At 44.1% G+C, this 22,153-nt stretch overlaps 1 protein-coding gene across 6 annotated transcripts in view; it reads left to right on the forward strand.

Moving 5' to 3' along the window:
• mib2 (MIB E3 ubiquitin protein ligase 2) overlaps positions 1-22,153 on the forward strand; it is a 290,271-nt gene that overhangs the window by 98,880 nt on the left and 169,238 nt on the right. For 5 of the 6 annotated variants that reach the window (XM_038773655.1, XM_038773656.1, XM_038773658.1 and 2 more), the window contains one exon: positions 8,431-8,764. In XM_038773655.1, the coding sequence (XP_038629583.1) occupies positions 8,542-8,764 (223 nt within the window). In that variant the 5' untranslated portion in view covers positions 8,431-8,541. Of the gene's footprint in view, positions 1-8,430; positions 8,765-22,153 lie in introns of those variants that run through there. The other variant, XM_038773660.1, reaches the window with a different exon arrangement.

Raw genomic sequence — 22,153 nt, forward strand, 5'->3', positions numbered from 1 at the left:
GTGTCCACCGATCGTGGGCCCATGCCACCCTTGGCACGGCCGTGGTGCGGTCGTGCCAATTGGTGCCATGGTTCTCCAGAATGGCACTTTGCGGCCGTTTTCACGAACGGTGAGAGCAGGAGTGTTAGAGTTTGTGAAAACGGCCGTAAAGGCCTGGGAACTCGGCCCATCGGCTAGGGGAGAATCGCTGCACGCCGTAAAAAAACGGCGAGCAGCGATTCGTGTCGTGGGGCAGCCGTGGGGGGGGGGGGAGAATAGCGGGAGGTCGGGAAAAATGTCGGGAAGGCCCTCCCGCTATTCTCCGACCCGTCTTGGGGGGCGGAGAATCGCGCCCAGTGTCTTTGGAGTCCCATGTTTCTGAAGCAATGATGTGCACATTCACCCGGCATATCTTGGGACCTCTGTCACAAATGCTGTGCTTCAATTCCATGAGGGCACTCGTGTATCTGTATACCGTTTCTGCCAGACTTTCCCCCTCATTCTCTAATGTGTAAAATCTTGCTCCGATAACAGTATCCTTTTTCTCTGCAGGTCATGTAATTTTGGTCTCTGGGTTTGACAGAGGAAGTAAGGTGTGAGCTGTGTCATCCACACAGTTCTTGCTCTTTACTTCAATTCTCCACTTGTTTCTGATGCCATTTGCTCAGTGGTTCACTTGATGCTCTCCATTCAAAATGACTAAATGCCCTGGGCTGGGGTGGCACGGAAGCACAGTCGTCAGCACAGTTGCTTCACAGCGCCAGGGTCCCAGGTTCAATTCCCGGCTTGGGTCACTGTCTGTGCGGAGTCTGCACGTACTCCCAGTGTCTGCGTGGGTTTCCTCCGGGAGCTCCGGTTTCCTCCCACAAGACCCGAAAGACGTGCTGTTAGGTGAATTGGACATTCTGAATTCTCCCTCAGTGTACCCGAACAGGTGGCGACTAGGGGCTTTTCACAGTAACTTGCAGTGTTAATGTAATATCACGATCAGATCTGGTAGTGACATGAGGAGGCAGTGGCCTTGTGCATTGGCACTGGACTGGTGAACTATAGCCCCAGGGTTCGAATCCCGCCACAGAGTGACATGATTTCACATGCCTCGCAGCGCCAGGGATTTGGGTTCAATTCTGGTCTTGGGTGACTGTGTGGAGTTTGCACTCTCCCAGTGTCTGCATCGATTTCCTCTGGGTGCTCTGGTTTCCTCCCACAGTCTAAAGGTGTAGGATTGGCCATGCTAAATCCCCCCCCCCCCCCCCCCGGGCCCAATGATGGGGCTGCACAGTGGCACAGTGCTGTTGCGTTGCGGCTCCCGGGCCCCCGGATTCGATTCCCAGCTTGGGTCGCTGTCTGTGCGGAGTCTGCACATTCTCCCCGTGTCTGCGTGGGTTTCTTCCCACAGTCCAAAGATGATGTGCAGGTTAGGTGGATTGGCCATGGTAAATTACCCCACAGTGTCAAAAAGGTTTGGTGGGGTTACTGAGTTGCAGGGATATGGTGAAGGTGTGGGCTTAAGTAGGGTACTCTTTCCAATGGCCGGTGTAGACGTGATGGGCTGAATGACCTCCTTCTGCACTGTAAATTCTATGATTGTAAGCCTACAATAAAGATTATTGTTATCCAATCTGCATCTTGTGAAAGGTAGCGAGTGCTGTGAAATCCCAGTGTCTTGTGTGACATTGAAATCTGCAACTGACTGGTTTCTGTAGAACCCGAAAAGGAATGCTAGCTGAAAGACTCTTCAAACAGAGGTTATATTGTCAAGTCGTGCTGCAAGACATGCCTGGGTGATACTGATTAAGAGTCTGGGAGTGGTTAGAAAAATAGATCAGGACTGGTGGCATCTGTTTTTTTGAAGCTTTACTCTTCCTCACTTCGCCTATGGTTTTGTTGCCTGTAAATAGTCGTGGCCTGTTCAAATTAACTTGGGTCTTGCAACTACAGGTAACTTTTCTCCTACCCTCGCATAACTACCTGTGGCCTGCTATGTGGAAAGAGCCCATCTTCCTGAATAAAAGTGGCAGTTTGAAAGAACCAACGTTTACAAGTTCCGCTTCAACACGCCATCCTGACTTGAAACTATATCATTGATCACAGTCACCGGATCAAAATGCTGGAACTCCCTCCCTATGGGCATTGTGGGTGTGCCTATGTTGCAGCAGTTCAAGAAGGCAGCTCATCACCATCTGCTCAAGGCAATTAGGGATGGGCAAATAACCTTGTCAGAGAGGCCCATAATCCCAGGAATAAATTTTAAAAGCTGTTTTATCGAACAGCAGTACTCTTTGTACTTCTGCCTTATTATTTGAACACGATTCCTTAGCAGGTTTCTGATTTATGTTCACAAATACTGCCTTCTCCTTTCATGGTAGCTGCAACCTTGTAAGTGCTGCTGCTTCATGGGAAGTCCGACTGCTCCCTCGACAAGCTCCTGGCGGCAGGCCCAGTACAGCATGAGCGCTTACTTTGCATATGTAATTTGGCCAACCTTGGAAGATCTGTTGAAGGCAGCTGCTGCAACTCTGAGAGAGCTAAAACCTCACAGTACCATTGGCCATTGGTTCAGCGTTCGGGTTGAAATTCTCCCCGATTATGTCAGTAAAGTCGATCCAAACTTCTGAAACTATCATTGTGTGGATTAGTGGAATGAGCTGAACAGCCCGATCTTAATTGTTTACTTTGCTTGTGATGTTGCAGCAGCACAGGTCTAATACTACTTCCCTTCTGTAACTCACCCAGGCACTCACTCTTTACTGCTGAGCTTAGATCAAGAATAGTGGTCAGCTTTTGCACTGGAATGCATGCGAATGACGGCCAAGGTCTGTGTTAAACTGATTTCCATGGCTTCCAGTTCTCTATTTCAATCACATTGTAAAGTACTATCTCTTGGGAGAGTTCCATCCCTGGCAGTATGATTAAAAGTCACATTGAATTGCTAGATAACCATTCTTCTGTCAGAGAGAGTTGTCGGTGACTTTTTCCCCTTGTAATATTTGACAGTCCAGTTAACCCTTTCCTTACCTTTGTAACCCTTCTGTAAAATCAAATGCTGGGAAATCAGACTTGGCAGTGACCGTGGAGAGGATAACAGAGTTAAATATGACTTTTCTTTGGAATTCCAGTACTGGGTGAGCAGAAATTTCTCCAATTGAATATTATAAAAACTGAAACCATTGTTTTTGGTCCTCTTTGCAAACTCTGTTCTCTAACTACCGATTCCACCCCTCTTAGGCAATTCAATGACCAAACCAGTCAATCCATAATATTGTTGTCATATTTGGCTCTGGGATGAACCTCCAACCATATGAAATGAAAATGAAATGAAAATCGCTTATATATTGGCAACCTCAAACTTGCCTATTTTCATCTGTACAGCATCACCCGACTTTCCCCCACCGTGGCTCGTCTGCTGCTGAAACCCTCATTCTATTGGGGCTGGTTTAGCACAGGGCTAAATCGCTGGCTTTGAAAGCCGACCAAGGCAGGCCAGCAGCACGGTTCAATTCCCGTACCAGCCTCCCCGAATAGGCGCCGGAACATGGCGACTAGGGGCTTTTCACAGTAACGTCATTTGAAGCCAACTTGTGACAATAAGCAATTTTCATTTCATTTCATTCTTTCCAATGCACTTCTAGCTATTCTCCTACAATCTACTCTCTGTAAACTTGACGTCATCCAAAACTCTGCTACTGTGCCTTACAATGCACCAAGTCCCGTTCCACTATGCCCGCTGACCTACATTACTTCCTGGCTGAGCCATACCTTAATTAAAAAATTTCTCATATCCTCCATAACCTTGCTGTCAAAGGCACTGTGCACATTTAAATTGTTCCTTTTATACCTCAAAAGCAATGCCTGATAGAACCAAAACATTTTACACAGCGGCAGTTTTTAATACTTGTTATTGGGATAGGAGAGCTGCTGTTTGGCCCATTATTTTTGTGCTATCCCTCTGCTATAGCAAACCAGATCCCAGTGTCCTGATGTTTCTCCATTGCTCTGTGGCTCATCTGCTTCCATTGTCTATCTAATTATGATGCAGTGAACTCACAGCAATAGGTACTGACATTTTATTCACAGATTATTATTCCCAAACAGATGAATACTAGAGTTTGGAAGCTTTTATGGTCTATCTGCATGTTCAGAATCTCTAATTTTGCAGCATTGGCAGTGACCAGATCATTTAAAAAATGATGTATTTGTGTCATGCCCTAAAAAATAGTTTCTGAGCAAATATTTAATTATTAACTGTTACTTCTTTAAAGAATGTGAGTCTAATTGGTAGTTTGCCACTTTCTAGTACAGTTTAACAATGTTCTTACAAACAAAGGGATGTAATTAACTAAACCCCAAATAAAAGGCCTGAAGGTAAATGCTGGCCAAATCTTTACCAAATAACTTTGCCTGAATAAGGTCGGCATTTTAAGTACTCTTGAATACTATTTTTAAATATCATTATCTAGCACCAATTGCTGTGTAAATCATTTGTACTGTCTTCACTGGATTTGTTACCATGTGGATTTCAAAATGGTTACATTAGAATTGAAATCTCCAGGAAAATACTCGATTTTGCAGCTTTTGTAATAACTGCTTTATAATTGATGTCAATAATGTCCATGGAGGGTGCAGGCGAAAAGCAGGAATCTTTAAAATAGCGAAACACCAAACACCAACTGCCCTTGGTGCAGTAAATAAACATACCTTAATCTCCCTGTTTAAACCTTGAAATTATTGTAAGTGATGTATGTTTTGCAAACAGTGTTAATGATGCTTATTGTAAAAACACTTGTTTGTATCAAATGCAAGTGTAAACACATTTCAAGTAACTGGGGGGCATTTTGATATGAGTGAATCACATCTTTGTTAACTTTGCTCAAAATAATTTCCAGCCAGTATCTCCAGATTGAAGTTGACGTATTGAACTTGCACAGAAATTCAATCTTTTGGCTACTGTTTATGCCGTTCTGCGCCAATCACATTCTTAGGGTAAAAATAAACCTTCTGAACCTCTCTACAGTATCAGTATTGTGTTTTATCACTAATTTGTCAATTAAATATCGGGAAGTGACAATTTTGCTTTCTGGTTGTGGATGATTTTATGAATGAGGGAAGGAAGTGAACAGAGACAATAAATTCTGCCAATTAGCACTTAATTTTATTCTTTCAATATTGTGTGGCATGTGTTGGACTGTTTCTGATCTACTGTGTTGTTGATGACGTGTAAAGTGTTGACTTTCTTCAAGGCTGACTTTACTTTTACTTTGCTGTGGTGGGCCGCTTTGCAACTTCCCTTCATTCCGACGATTCAGCCTCCATGCTGCCTGTGGGCGGGAATTCTCATTTGATACTCCTTAACCCTGCCCCATTCCTGCTGTCATCTAGAGCCATCTCTTTAATCTTACCTGAAAATAAAAACAAACTGCTGCAGATCTGAAATGAAAACAGTGCAGGAAAAACAGAACTTCTTCCACATTGGACTCTGCATTTTCCCTATTTCCCTCTCCACAGACGCTGCCAGACCTGCAGGGCTTTTTCCAGCACGTTCCACTTTTATTCTTTGCTGCTGTTGGTCATCTGTAGTTAAACAGCTGCCAAATCCTGCCTCATTGGAATGTTTTGCTATGTTAAGAGATATAATTGGAGTCCTGATGACAGCAACCTATGATGTAGACAGCAACTGGCCTCCGCTCTGTTGATTTGCTCGAGATGTAAGAATTTCCTTGCCTGCACTCTGATTCAGGGCCTCAATGCATTTAAATATTGGCACACAATTCTGGCTATGTTTTAGTTCCAAAGTTGCTTGCTTTTTAATATTTTTTTTTGTTTCTGTGGTTCTGCAAGTTTATTTCAACTGATAATTACACTTTTCACTCATTTTCTTGTCATTCCACATCCATGCACTCTGTTCAGTCGGGTGGTAGGATTAGTATTGGTTTTGTCAGAATTGCCTCTATGGGTTAATGGATTCACTGTGTGAGGGAGAATTTGTTTCCTGACTCCTGCCCTCACTTGTCCATGATTCAGCTCTCCAGCATTGAGTATTTGACATAATTGTCAAAACCTAATTTGTTGTTGGTCGGAGGCAGAATACTGCATACCTGGAAATCTGGAATAAACAGAAAATGATGTAAATACTCGGCAGGTTAAGCAGCATTTGTGGGGAGGAAAATAGAGTTAATGTTTTAGGTTGCTGACAATTCATCAGTTGGATTTTCTGTCTTGTTATTGTCAGTCAAACCAGCCTCCTCGTATTGGTGCTCTGTGCTTGGACATGCTAGTCTACACATCGCTTATTAAATGTTTGCAAAGTGATGTGTATAATTATGTTTGGACTCTACGGGCGCGATCCAATGGCCATGCTGCGCCTGAAAAGCAGCTTGCCACGGCGCAATGTGGCCGATGAAAGCCAGGAGACCCCGCTCCCCGGATCTGCCAGGTTCGCCACACCTCGTGAAATCCAACACTATCTTGGGAGACGTCGTGTAAATCCCGCCCATTGTGGGCTGGATCATTTGTTGGAAAATCTGCACATTAGAGCGAGGCAGTAAGCCTTGCTCTAATGTGCAGATTCCCGACGTACTTGAGGCTTTGGGATTCAACTCCTTCGCTTCGGAGACCTCGGGCGAGCGCCGTACAGCACTGGTCTCCACAAACAGGATTTTTCTTTTGCATGCTTGAGGGAATATGGTTTCCATTATAAATTTTTGTGCAGAATGCAATTTATTTATGATGTGAGCATTGCGTAGTAGATTTTGCCGTGAAGTAGTTGTCCATGGGTTCAACTCTCTGGAATGAGTGGGAAAAGTAGAGAGCATCGGCCATGGCTGTTATGACAGTCTATGCACTCTCAAAATGGATATGCTGAAGTCTTGTTTTGAGTAGCAGGGATAGGCAGCAAATCTTTGGAACTTTTTGGGTAAGTCAGTCATATGCCATGGTATTAAAGACAGAATGGCCAAAATTGTGTTCATAATGTTTGCTTTACATTAATGCATTAGTTGGAATACCTTATTTGTTTCTGCATCATAACTAACATACTTCACTCTCGTTCTTGCTGTTCCAGGAACTCATTTTCATGGTGATGTGATCAGGAATTGTTTCATGTGCTAGTGAAAATGAAAAATAGATTTGGAAATTCTAATGACCTGCATGCAAATTGAGATGTGGTTTAGCTTTAATTTGGGGTATCTCGTGAAGTTGGTTATTGCTATTTACTTTCATATGTTGTTCAGTAATATTTTTTTCCTTGTTAATGTCAAATTGTCCCCTTGCACATTCAACATCGTGAATACAGATTGTAGTCGTTATCACATTGCTGCTTATGGACACTTTCTGTGCACAAATTGGCTGCTGTGTTTCCTGCACTACAAAAGTGACTATACTTCAACAGTCATTCTTTGGCTGTGAAGTGCTTTGAGACAGCGGGTGGACGTGAAAATCGCTGCGTAAATCCAAATTTCTTTGTTGCGAAGATGGCAGACAAACTGTTTCCATATCTCCGTCAATATTGTCCTGTAACTGACTGCTGGGAATAGTCCTGATTTACAAGGAGTGAATGCATTCCCATTCTTCCCAGTGAGGAAGTTCTCTGGATATCTCTTCTGAGATTAGAAGCTTGCTGTGTGAGTGATGGCTACTTCCAATTTGCCCCATAGCTGCTGAGAGTTAAATTGTTGAAGTTGCAAAGACCTTTGCCCCGAATTGACAATAATAGAATGTCTGTTGCATGTCCTGCTGTTAGCTGCCTGCATCTTCACAGCACCAAAGTTGAGTGACAACATTGCCTTAATTATAGTTTTTTTGGTATTACACAGACCTTTTTGGGTAAATAAAACAACAATATATTACCTTTCTACTTTTATTACTTTGTCCAGAGTGTTACTGCATTAAATGTATAAGAAAATCAGTGGGCAACCTTTGATCTCAATTCCCACTGGTCATCAAGCAAGGATCCCTCCATTTTGGTGAATAATGGTGGTTCCACTTTATAACACAGCGTTCTAACATTTGCAGTTTTGTGTTAAATAATTAAAGGGTAAGTACCACTAACTTACCACAGTCATATCCAAAGGGCTCCTTTGAACTGGCTTGACCGTTTAATTTAAAAAACCAACATGTAGGTTAAAGCAGGTAGTTTACTCTTTATGGTCCTACAGCAATGATTGAAATAGTGTTTGTGAAGCATTACTTCATTATTCCCTTCCAATTTACAGAGGATTCTTGGATCTGTCAAGCTTTGAGGAATGATGAAAAACACTTTCTAATATTGTATTTTCTGTAAAAATTTAGTATTTATGCAAACATATATTTAAATCCTATGCGGTTCAATAGAGACTATGTAAATTGTCATGATTTACAGTTTGCAGCTTAGCGAATATACGTCTAGAACGCAATATATTTATTCTTGTTTGAAGAATATTTAATTGACAGCTGTGTTTTTTTTTCCTTTCTCAGGTGTCCTAGGAGCCTGGGCTTTCTTTGAGGCATCTTTTGTCATTGCAATAGACGGCATTGCATTTATTTTTTTTGACGGACTGAAAAAGCACTAGTCACCGACTTACAACCATGGAAGTGGGAATGCGTATTGTGCGTGGCGTGGACTGGAAATGGGGGAACCAGGATGATGGGGAAGGACACGTCGGTACTGTGGTTGAGATTGGTCGCCAAGGCAGCACTACAACACCAGATAAAACTGTGGTGGTCCAGTGGGACTGTGGTACCAGGACAAACTATCGAACGGGGTATCAAGGAGCTTATGACCTGCTTCTCTATGACAATGCACAGATTGGTAAGTTAACAGTTCTTCAATTGTTTGGATGTCAGCGTCTCTGTGACATAATATTCAGCTCTCCATCTTTCGTGTCCCCTCTTTTCTCCAATCACCTTTCAGTTCATACATCCGAGAATTGCAGCTTTATGGAAGTACATTTATTGCAGGATGTGAGAGATAAAGTATTGACCGGCTCTATGTAATGAGATGGCCTGTCAAATTGCTGATGAAAGGGATTGCACAAATTTTGTATTTGTGAAAGTATGAAAAGGCAAGTCTTCAGAGTTTGTAAACATAAGCTATGACATCGCCTTCATTACAGTCAGCTCTATTTAAGTGATTAATTAATAAATGTTTGTTTTTAATGAACAGAGAATTACTTAGCCTTATCTCTTGTTAAAATTACATAGTTTGCCATGCTTCAAACCCAGGCTGTACTCGATCACCGCCTGTGTAAATGACCATCAACAACAGAAATACAGGAAATTAAGCACGTTAGTGGTGTCAAAACATTTTCACGGATATATAAGGAGAGACAGTGGAATAGTGCCAATTTAAAAAATTTTTTTTGAAGTATCTAATTCTTTTTAATCCAATTAGGAGCAATTTAGCATGGCCAATCCACCTACCCTGCACATTGTTGGGTTGTGGGGGTGAGGTCCGCAGAGACAGGGAGAATGTGCAAACTCCTCACGGACAGTGACCCAGGGTTGGGATTGAACCCGGGTCCTTGGAGCCATGAGACAGCAGTGCTAACCACTGTGCCACCGTGCTGCCCTATTGGTGTGTAATACAGTTTGAGTGTAGCACAAACCCATAAACAAAAGTTTTAATTGATCAACAAAGATAATCTAAACCTAGCAATTTGATGAATTTGAATTAGAATTGAAATGAAATGAAAATCGCTTATTGTCACGAGTAGGCTTCAAGGAAGTTACTGTGAAAAGCCCCTAGTCGCCACATTCTGGCGCCTGTCCGGGGAGGCTGGTACAGGAATTGGAGTAAGTTTATTGTAAACTCTGTACATTCAAGAGATGCCATGAAGAGAAGTGAAACGTTTTGGTTTGTTTGCCTGAGGTGGTGAAGAGCATTCCTCACATTGATGGACACAAAATATGAATCACCTGGATTCACCTGAGAAAGGAGCTGCACTCCAAAAGCTAGTGATTCGAAACAAACCTGTTGGACTTTAACCAGGTGTTGTAGGACTTCTTACTGTGCTCACCCCAGTCCAATGCCGGCATCATGACTACAAGATCTATGCATTGAGAACCAATGGTACAAGAACGATATCAAACATCTTTAAGAATGCAAAATGAGACTAGGATGGAATTGCAGGAGGGAAAGAGCAAAGAGAGTAAAGATGCTGAAGAGAAAATTAAGTGCAATTGAGAATGTTTAAAAAAAAATTAAGATGGGAGGGAAAAAAAGCAAAGCAAGGGAGTGAGAAAGAGAAAAGGTAGGATGCGCAGGTTAATGACAAGTAAAAGAGATGTCATATAAATTCACAGAAAATGGTTTTGATCTGAGGAATATACATACTCCTTTGATGAAGCCACCTATATAGTTCGAATGTTGATCAAAGCAACAGAGAAGCAAAATAAAACAAGGCCGTGCCAATGATGATGGGATATCTTCGTTTGTGGGCTGAAGTTCACCTGAAGATGTGTCTTTGTGCTGCCATTTTATTCTGACCCAATGTGCTGTCCTTAAGAAAAACTGCATTAACCAATGTGTAAATGGTGTTCAAAACAGATCTAAAATAGAACCAAGATTGCAAGAGTAGGAGGAGCGGCTGTCTTGAGTGGAATATTGACTCTAACATTAACCTTGAAGTAGCTTGCAGTCCTGAAGAACAAGAAGACAACACTGATGTAATAAGCAAAATGCTTTGGAAAACAGATCAGAAAACAACTATTTGGTTTGCCGCAGAAGCAAATGAATGTAATCTTCTTAACTGGGTTATACTGTCCAGGTTTCTGGGACAATTAGTATTTCTGAAGATGGAAATTTTATTTTTTTATAAATAGAGTACCCAATTTTTTTTTTCAAATTAAGGGACAATTTAGGGTGGCCTGTTCACCTTCCCTGCACATCTTTGGATTGTAGGGGCAAAACCCATGCAAACAGGAGGAGAATGTATAAACTCTACACGGGCAGTGACCCAGAGCCGGGATCGAACCTGGGACCTCAGCACCGTGAGGCAGCAATGTTAACTACTGCGCCACCGTGCTACCTCTGAAAATGGAAATTGACTGGATACTTTGATCCTTACAGTCACACCCTACTCCATGAGTAGCCATGTGAAGTATCTTTTAAAATTTTTATATTTCAGGACAAATTGCCGATCTTTGAGGCAGCAAGGGAAAAGATTTAACCAACTTGGCAAACGATTGTTGCAAGATCTTTCTAAAGGTGATTTGAGTTTCTGTGGTACCTTTCACAGCCTCAAGATGTCCCAAAGTACTTCTTGGAGTTGTGTTGTAGGAAATGCAGTAGTTAACTTTGTGCATAGTAACTTTCCATAATTGGAAGTACCATGGGATCTTTTATATCCAGCTGAGAGAGCAGACCTCTCGTCACATAAGACATCGTCTCAGGACGTGCAACACAGCATTAGAATGTTACACTTTTGTGTTCAAGTCCCCAGAATGGATCCTGAACTTTACAGCCTTCTGACTAAGGTGAGGGTGCTACCCACCAAGTGTGGCTGATACTGCACTTTATGGTAATGTCATATAGTTCCATTCAGTCAAATCAAAGAACAAAGAAAATTACAGCACAGGAACAGGCCCTTCGGCCCTCCCAGCCTGCGCCGATCCAGATCCTTTATCTAAACCTGTTGCCTGTTTTCCAAGGATCTACTTCTCTCTGTTCCTCGCCCGTTCATATATCTGTCCAGATGCATCTTAAATGATGCTATCGTACCCGCCTCTACCACCTTCGCTGGCAAAGCGTTCCAGGCACCCACCACCCTCTGCGTAAAAAAACTTTCCACGCACATCTCCCTTAAACTTTCCCCCTCTCACCTTGAAATCTTGACCCCTTGTAATTGACACCCCCACTCTTGGAAAAAGCTTGTTGCTATCCACCCTGTCCATACCTCTCATAATTTTGTAGACCTCAATCAGGTCCCCCCTCAACCTCCGTCTTTCCAGCGAAAACAATCCTAATCTACTCGACCTTTCTTCATAGCTAGCACCCTCCATACCAGGCAGCATCCTGGTGAACCTCCTCTGCACCCTCTCTAAAGCATCCACATCTTTCGGGTAATGTGGCGACCAGAACTGCACGCAGTATTCCAAATGTGGCCTAACCAAAGTCCTATACAGCTTTAACATGACCTGCCGACTCTTGTACTCAATACCCCGTCCAATGAAGGCAAGCATGCTGTATGCCTTCTTGACCACTCTATCGACCTGCTTTGCCACCTTCAGGGTACAATGGACCTGAACTCCCAGATCTCTCTGTACATCAATTTTCCCCAGGACTCACGGTAGCATGGTGGTTAGCATCAATGCTTCACAGCTCCAGGGTCCCAGGTTCGATTCCCGGCTGGGTCGCTGTCTGTGTGGAGTCCGCACGTCCTCCCCGTGTGTGCGTGGGTTTCCTCCGGGTGCTCCGGTTTCCTCCCACAGTCCAAAGATGTGCGGGTTAGATGGATTGGCCATGCTAAATTGCCCGTAGTGTAAGGTTAATGGGGGGATTGTTGGGTTACGGGTATACGGGTTACGTGGGTTTAAGTAGGGTGATCATTGCTCGGCACAACATCGAGGGCCGAAGGGCCTGTTCTGTGCTGTACTGTTCTATTCTATCTATGACTCTTCCATTGACCATATAGTCTGCTCTTGAGTTAGATCTTCCAAAATGCATCACCTTGCATTTGCCTGGATTGAACTCCAGCTGCCATTTCTCTGCCCAACTCTCCAATCTTTGTATATTTTGCTGTATTCTCTGACAGTCCTCCTCGCAACTCCACCAATCTTAGTATCATCTGAAAACTTGCTCATCAGACCACTTATACCTTCATCCAGAACATTTATGTATATCACAAACAACAGTGGTCCGAGCACGGATCCCTGTGGAACATTAGTCACCTTTCTCTATTTTGAGACACTCCCTTCCACCACTACTTTCTGTCTCCTGTTGCCCAGCCAGTTCTTTATCCATCCAGCTAGTACACCCTGAACCCCATACGACTTCACTTTTTCCATCAACCTGCCATGGGAAACTTTATCAAACGCCTTACTGAAGTCCATGTATATGACATCTACAGCACCTTCCCTCATCAATTAACTTTGTCACTTCCTCAAAGAATTCTATTAGGTTTGTAAGACATGACCTTCCCTGCACAAAACCATGCTGCCTATCACTGATAAGTCTATTTTCTTCCAAATGTGAATAGATCCTATCCCTCAGTATCTTCTCCAACAGTTTGCCTACCACTGACGCCAAGCTCACAGGTCTATAATTCCCTGGATTATCCCTGCTACCCTTCTTAAACAAAGGGACAACATTAGCAATTCTCCAGTCCGACCTCACCCGTGCTCAAGTATGCTGCAAAGATATCTGTTAAGGCCCCAGCTATTTTGTTCCTCGCTTCCCTCAGCAACCTGGGATAGATCCCATCCGGTCCTGGGGACTTGTCCACCTTAATGCCTTTTAGAATACCCAAAACCTGCCCCTTTTTTATGCCGACATGACCTAGGGTATTTAAACATCCATCCCTAGCCTCAACATCCGTCATGTCCCTCTCCTTGGTGAATACCGATGCAAAGTACTCATTACGAATCTCACTCATTTCCTCTGACTCCACGCATAAATTCCCTCTTTTGTCTTTGAGTGGGCCAATCCTTTCTCTAGTTACCCTCTTGCTCCTTATATATGAATAAAAGGCTTTGGGATGTTTCTTAACCCTGTTAGCCAAAGATATTTCATGACCCCTTTTAGCCCATTTTATTGCGCGTTTGAGATTTGTCCTACTTTCCCGATATTCCTCCAAAGCTTCATCAGTTTTGAGTCGCCTCGATCTTATGTATGCTTCCTTTTTCATCTTGGCTAGTCTTACAATTCCACCCGTCATCCATGGTTCCCTAATCTTGCAATTTCTATCTCTCATTTTCACAGGAACATGTCTGTCCTGCACACTAATCAACCTTTCCTTAAAAGACTCCCACATTTCAAATGTGGATTTACCCTTAAACAGCTGCTCCCAATCCACATTCCCGACCTCCTGCCGAATTATGTTATAGTTGGCCTTTCCCCTATTCAGCACTCTCCCTTTAGGACCACTCTCGTCTTTGTCCATGAATATTCTAAAACTTACGGAATTGTGATCGCTATTCCCAAAGTAATCACCGATTGAAACGTCAACCACCTGGCCGGGATCATTCCCCAATACCAGGTCGAGTACGGCCCCTTCCCGAGTTGGACTATTTACATACTACTCTTAAAAAAACTCTCCTGGATGTTCCTTACAAATTCTGCTCCATCTACGCCTCCAACACTACATGAGTCCCATTCAATGTTGGGGAAGTTAAAATCTCCCATCACAACCACCCTATTGCTCCTACATAGTTTTAGAATTAGAACAGTACAGCACAGAACAGGCCCTTCGGCCCTCGATGTTGTGCCGAGCAATGATCACCCCACTCAAGCCCACATATCCACCCTATACCAGTAACCCAACAACCCCCATTAACCTTATAGTTGCCTCCAACTATTACAGTTCTTACAGTTCTATAATCTGTCTACATATTTGTATCTCAACTTCACGCTCGCTTTTGGGAGGCCTATAGTAAAGACCCAACAATGTTACTGCACTCTTCCTATTTCCTAGCTCTATCCATATTGCCTCAGTGCTCGAATCCTCCATCGTGCCCTCCTTAATCACAGCTGTGATATCATCTCTGACCAGTAATGCAACTCCTCCACCCCTTCTACCTCCCTCTCTATCCCTCCTGAAGCATCTATACCCCGGGATATTTAGTTGCCAGTCTTGCCCACCCCTCAACCAAGTCTCAGTAATACCAATAATATCATATTCCCAGGTACTAATCCAAGCCCTAAGTTCATCTGCCTTACCTACACTTCTCGCATTAAAAGAAATGCACCTCAGACCACCTGTCCCTTTGTGATCATCATCTCTTCCCTGTCTACTCTTCCCCTTAGTCACATTGAGTTTATTATCTAGTACCTTACTGACTTTAGTTGCTGCCTCTTTACTGACCTCTAACTTCCTAATCTGGTTCGCATCCCCCTGCCACATTAGTTTAAAACCTCCCCAACAGTGTTAGCAAAAGCACCCCTGAGGACATTGGTTCCAGTCTTGCCCAGGTGTAGATCATCCGATTTGTAATGGTCCCACCGCCCCCAGACCCGGTTCCAATGTCCCAAAAATCTGAACCCCTCTCTCCTGCACCATCTCTCAAGCCACGTATTCATTCTGACTATTCTTGATTTTCTACTCTGACTGTCCCGTGGCACTGGTAGCAATCCTGAGATTACTACCTTTTGAGGTCCTACTTTTTAACTTATCTCCTAACTCCCTAAATTGTGATTGTAGGACCTAATCCTGTTATTTTTACCTATATCGTTGGTGCCTATATGCACCACGACAACTGACTGTTCACCCTCCCCCTTCAGTATGTCCTGCAGCCGATCTGAGACGTCCCTGACCCGTGCACCCGGGAGGCAACATTCCATTCGGGAGTCTAATTTTCGACCATAGAAACGCCTGTCTACTCCCCTTACGATTGAATCCCTATGACTATAGCCCTGCCAGTCTTTTTCCCGCCTTTCTGTGCAGCAGAGCCAGCCACGATGCCAAGAGCCTGGCTACTACTGTCTTCCCCTGGTGAGTCATCTCCCCCAACAGTATCCAAAACAGTATACCTGTTTTGGAGGGAGATGACCGCAGGGGACACCTGCACTGCCTTCCTGCTCTTTCTCTGCCTTTTGGTCACCCATTCCCTGTCTCCCTCACCAATCCTAATCTGCAGTGTGACCAACTCACTGCTATCCACGACCTCCTCAGCATCGCGGATGCTCCAAAGTGAGTCCATCCGCAGTTTCAGAGCCGTTATGCGGTCTAACAGTAGCTGCAGCTGGACACACTTCCCGTACATGAAGGAGTCGGGGCATCGGCCGCGTCCCTGAACTCCCACGTTGAGCACGAGGAGCATAACCCGGGTCTGGGATCTCCTGCCATTTTCACACTTTACCGTAACTGATTGCAAATAAAGTATCAAATAATGAATAAATGAAAGGAATAAGGATTTTACTTACAACCACAATACTTACCAACACACAAAGAGTTAAATAGCTGGGAGACCTTTCAAAAGACCTTTACAGATTTACCCATTTGTTAAGGTTTCCTACTTTAATGCCAGAGATTTCCAGAAAAAAAATCCTCCCACTGAAACAATGTTCAAAACATGGATGGAGCATTTCCCTAAATCAATCATAATCGGAAATTAACAAAGGGCACAGATTTAAACTTTGAGGAAAGGTAAAATTATCATTTAGATTTAATTAAAAGATGTATGTGAATTTAAATGAATGCATGGAATGAACCACTTGTGGAGGTTGTGTGCGCCAACAAATTCAAGAGGGATTTGGATAAGTACTTTGTGCAAATTGGATGATATGGTGAAGCATCAGCAATTTTTCCTAATTAAAAGTGGATTCAGTAGTGTGCGTATGAACCGGTTGAGGGCGGGTTATTTAAAACTACACCGAGGGATGAGGCAAGGGTGTCCCCTCTCCCCACAGCATGGTAGCACAAGTGGATAGGACTGGCTTCACAGCGCCAGGGTCCCAGGTTCGATTCCCCGCTGGGTCACTATCTGTGCGGAGTCTGCATGTTCTCCCCATGTCTGCGTGGGTTTCCTCCGGTGCTCCGGTTTCCTCCCACAGTCCAAAGACGTGCAGGTTAGGTGGATTGGCCATGATAAATTGCCCGTAGTGACCAAAAAGGTTAGGAGGGGTTATTGGGTTACGGGGATAGGGTGGAAGTGAAGGCTTAAGTGGGTCGGTGCATACTTGATGGGCCGAACGGTCTCCTTCTGCACTGTATGTTCTATGTACTGTTTGCTCTGGCCATAGAGCCACTGGCCATGGCATTAAGAGCCTCTAGGTACTGGAAAGGGCTGGTTCGGGGGGGGGGGGGGGGGTATAACTCAGACCCGTTAGAGGGGATGGGGGAAGGTATGCAGATCTTAGGGGTATTTGGTAATTTTTCAGGGTATAAATTGAACATGGGGAAAAGCAAAATGTTCGTGATCCAGGTGAGACGTCAGGAGAAGAGACTGGGAGAGCTGCCGCTTAGAATGGTGGGAAAGAGCTTTCGATATTTGGGAATCCATGTGGCTCTGGAATGGGAGGCACTGCACACGTTAATCCTATCCCGGCTCGTAGAACAAATGAAAGAGGACTTTAAGAGATGGTACATGCTCCCGCTATCACTGGCGGGGAGGGTACAGACCGTGAAAAATGACGGGCCTCCCCAGATTTCTGTTTGTCTTTCAGTGCCGCCCCATCTTCATACCAAAGGCCTTTTTTTAAACGGGTGAATCAGGTTATTTCGGGCTTTGTGTGGGTGAGTAAAACCCGCGAGTGAAGAAAGTGTTGCTGGAGCGCAGTCGGGGGGAGGGTGGGTTGGCGCTGCCGGACTTTTGTAATTACAACTGGGGGGCAAATCTAGCCATGATTAGGAAGTGGGTAGTGAGGGTGGGATCGGTGTAGGAGCGAATGGAGGTGGCGTCATGCAAAGACACAAGTTTGGGAGCATTGATAATGGCCCCTCTCCTGTTCTCGCCGGCCCAATACTCGACAAATCCGGTGGTGGTGACGGCTCTGAGAATCTGGGGGGCAATGGAGGAGATATAAGAGAGTGGAGGGAGCATCGGTTTGGACCCCGATTTATAATAATTATCGGTTTGTACCGGGTAGGCTGGATGGTGGGTTCCGGAGAGGGCAGGAATTAGGAGGATGGGGGACCTATTTATAGACGGGAGCTTCCCCAGCTTGAAAGCCTTGGAGGATAAATTTGAATCGCCAGCAGGGAATGGGTTTAGGTATCTGCAGGTACAAGACTTTTTGAGAAGGCAGGTTCGGGCCTTCCTGCTGCTGCCGCCATGGGGGATACAGGACAGCCTAGTCTCCAGGACATGGGTGGGAGAGGGGAAGGCATCAGACATCTATCAAGAACTTGTGGAATCAGAGGAAACTCCGGTGGAGAAGCTAAAGGGCAAGTGGGAAGACAAGCTGGGGGAAGAGATAGAGGCCGGTCTGTGGGAGGGTGCCCCAAGCAGGATTAACACATCCTCATCACGTGCCAGGCTTGGCCTGATACAATTCAAGGATTGGATGGGATTGGATTTGTTTATTGTCACGTGAACCGAGATACAGTGAAAAGTGTTTTTCTGCCAGCAGCTCAACAGATCATTAAGTACATGGGAAGAAAAGGAAATAAAAGGTAGTCCCCAGGGAATAAATGGTAGTCCCCCGGGCACACACGAGGGTGGCCCGGATGAGTACGTTTTTCGGGGTAGAGGACAGGAGTGCGGGAAGTCCAGCAAATCATGTCCACATGTTTTGGGCATGCCCAGAGCTTGGAGGGTTTTGGCAGGGTTTCGCTAAGGTGATGTCCACGGTACTCAAAACACGGGTGGTGCCGAGCCCGGAGGTTGCGATCATTGGAGTGTCAGAAAAGCCGGGAGATCAGCGGGTGAATGAGGCTGACGTTTTGGCCTTTGCCTCCCTGGTAACCCGGAGACAAATCTTATTAATGTGGAGGGACTCGAAGCCCCCGAGTATAGAGACCTGGGTTAGTGACATGACTTGGTTTCTTAGTCTCGAGAAAATAAAGTTTGCCTTAAGAAGGTCAATGCTAGGGTTCACCCGGAGGTGGCAGCCGTTCGTCGACTTTCTCGGGGAAAATTTAAATGTCAGCAGAAGCAGAATTCCAAAAAGGGGGGAGGGACAGACTGTTGTTTTATGGTTGGAGTGTGTGAAGATTGTGATGGGGGTGGAAATGTTTATTGTGCCATTGTTATTATTATAAAAATTGCAAATACCCGAATAAAAATATATATTTTTTAAAAAGTGGATTCCGTGTGAAGGAGGGAGGGACAGGATTTCGGAGTTCTAGTTTTGAGATATGCTGCAAAGTCAACTCCATCAGAAAGACAGATGAGAGGTTTATACTGTGAAATGAAGTTGAAAGGATTCCAAATGAGTATTAAATAGTTTAACGAGTATTGGGATTAATCTGTAAAAAGGTTGGAGTTATGCTTCGGAAAATGACCGGTTTAGTGTGACGCATAATTTTTTGATAAAGGATTATCAGGGCGGCCTGGTGGCTCTGCTTAGTAGCTTTCTAAAGCCTGGTGGCATAGAACGAGTACCAGCTCTCCCTGAAGCAGCAAATCAGTCCCATTCCACACAATATCCACAAGGATGCTCATCCAATTTTCTTTTGAGTTCATTGTTTCCACTTCCACCACCTTCATGGGCAGCAAAATCCAACCCATTGCTACTCGCTGCATAAAAATGTTTCTTCTACCCTCGCACCCTAAATCTCTTGCTCAAAATCTTAAATCTGTGTCCCCCTAGTCCTTGTACCACTAACTTACAGCCCAGCTCCAAGACGCTATAATAAGTGAAGCACACAGCACATATAATAATAATAATCTTTATTATCGTCACAAGTAGGCTTACATTAACACTGCAATGAAGTTACTGTGAAAATCCCCTAGTCGCCACATTCCGTTGCCTGTTTGGGTACACGGAGGGAGAGTTCCTCTGTGACCTGCTGTTTGTCGGTTCAAATTCCAACGGTGTCCTTGACCGCAGTGCAATTCGCAACCTTGTTGACTTATCTGGCGAGGAAGGTGAGCACAACATTTACAGCAACATTGGCTTTGTAGAGATGCACAGTGACCAGAGTAAACAGTGGTTCCACTGTAAGGATTCTCATCTGTGGCAGGTTTCTCTTCCAACCCTCTTGAGGAATCTGCATGCTGCAACGTTCTTGAAGTCACATCAAAGTATCTAGCACTGGGAATGTCTTGGAGACAGTAGATGTCCACAGCTTCAAATCCAAAAAGATTCTCTTGATAAAGAAGGCACGATCCCCCTCCCCCGGCCAGGAACTCACCCGGTGATTAGATTTTGCTGTGCATCATTGTTTTGTTCGCTGAAATGTACCTCCTTGCTATTTTGCCACACTTGTGAACAAGCTAGATTATAGTTATATTATATAGCTAGTTATATAGCTAGATTATACATGGGCAGCAGGGTAGCATGGTGGTTAGCATAAATGCTTCACAGCTCCAGGGTCCCAGGTTCGATTCCCGGCTTGGGTCACTGTCTGTGTGGAGTCTGCACGTCCTCCCCCTGTGTGCGTGGGTTTCCTCCGGGTGCTCCGGTTTCCTCCCACAGTCCAAAGATGTGCGGGTTAGGTGGATTGGCCATGCTAAATTGCCCGTAGTGTCCTAATAAAAAAAAGTAAGGTTAGGGGGGGGGGTTGTTGGGTTACGGGTATAGGGTGGCTACGTGGGTTTGAGTAGGGTGATCATGGCTTGGCACAACATTGAGGGCCGAAGGGCCTGTTCTGTTCTGTACTGTTCTATAGTTAGTCTTCCACTGTGTCAAAGACATATCTTTATAAAATGAGCTTGGCTGTATGACTATATTTCAGGAGACCTTTACTACAGATGTCTGATGATGATTAAATGGAGCATATATTCATTTCCAGATTGCTGGATACAGTCTGACAGTAACAAACGTTCTTGTCTCGAATCATAAACACACCGCTGTCATCGGATTTTTTTTCTGTGGCTACAGACCTCCTTGTCTACATGTCCAGAATTGTAACATGCAACCCACAATGGGAAACGCATGATATCAGTTCATAACAAGCATTTCGAAACACTGGAAAGTTGGCAGAGTTCACCTTTTTAATCAACAAACTGTTTTCCACTATTTAAAATCAAAGATCATCACTTAAACATTTTTGCTCAGATTGGCAAATGTGCCTGCGAGGCCAGCCTGAGCTCGGTGGTGTATTTTCGAATAATTCAGACAATTTACAACTTAATTGAGGAATCAAATTCATAAATCCTAATAATGGAGATTTGGACATTGAATGCTTTCGTTCCTGGTAATGGGGCCTGACTTGTGCTGAGATTCTGTACTATTTACTCGAGCTTCTGTGTATGTATGCATGTGACATTTAAATCAAGATTTTAAATACAGTAACTCTACTGTATGGTTCAGCATTTGTTTTGCGAAGTGATTACTAATGCTTGCCCTTCTCCGAACTGTACAAGACACTGGCACGCATGCGCTAATTCACTGCATCTGGTCGTGCACCTCCAGTTTGGCTATTTTCCAAGAGCAGAGTATTTGGTTTTATCACACAAGTAACAGCCCCATCTTGTTTGTGTGCACGTGTGAGCAAATAGCTTTTTCTGAGGAACAGTGCAAGAATGTTTCTGAGTTAAATGTCAGTTACAACATTTAGATGGAAAAGTGTATTGAGCAATAAAATATAAACAGAACTTTGCAAAATAAATATATACTCTATGGGCACGGCACAGATTTACAGGCAAAGGTGACTCACAACGAATGTAGTTTTAAACTGCATCATCGCTGTTTTAGGCAATTGAAGGGAACTTAACAGAAAAGGTTGATGGGGGTTGTAAAATATTTCATCAGCTATTGTATTTTTTTCCAATTAAGGGACAATTTTCTTTATTATTGTCACAAGTAGGCTTGCATTAAAACTGCAATGAAATTACTGTGAAAATTAGTGTGGCCAATCCTGCACATGTTTGGATTGTGGGGGTGAGACCCACGCAGTCACTGGCAGAAAGTGCAGACAGTGACCCGGGTACAGGATTGAGGCAGCAGTAACATAGAATTTACAGTGAAGAAGGAGGCCATTCGGCCCATCAAGTCTGCACCGGGTCTTGGAAACAGAACCCTACTTAAGCCCACGCCTCCACTCTATCCCAGTAATCCCACCTAACCTAAGGGCAATTTATCATGGCCAATCCACCTGCCCTGCACATCTTTTGACTGTGGGAGGGAACCGGAGCATCCAGAAGAAACCCACACAGACACGGGGAGAAGGTGCAGACTCTGCACAGTGCTAACCACTGTGTCACTGTGCCGCCCTTTGCCGTTGTATTAAACAGTGTATTGTCATGTCCAGAAGACATGAAGGAAAGTAAATATTTGTCAATATCATCCTGACTACTTTATAAAATTATTACTTCCAACAAAAATGGACAAGGCTTTACACTGACTAAAATCTGACTAGCTACAACTCAAAAGGACTTTCTTGCCATCAGAAAACAGCAAGGATCTTGTTCTTTCTAAAAGGGTGCTAATGCCTTC

Source organism: Scyliorhinus canicula, chromosome 16, assembly GCF_902713615.1.
Source record: "Scyliorhinus canicula chromosome 16, sScyCan1.1, whole genome shotgun sequence".
NCBI classification, from domain to species: domain Eukaryota; kingdom Metazoa; phylum Chordata; class Chondrichthyes; order Carcharhiniformes; family Scyliorhinidae; genus Scyliorhinus; species Scyliorhinus canicula.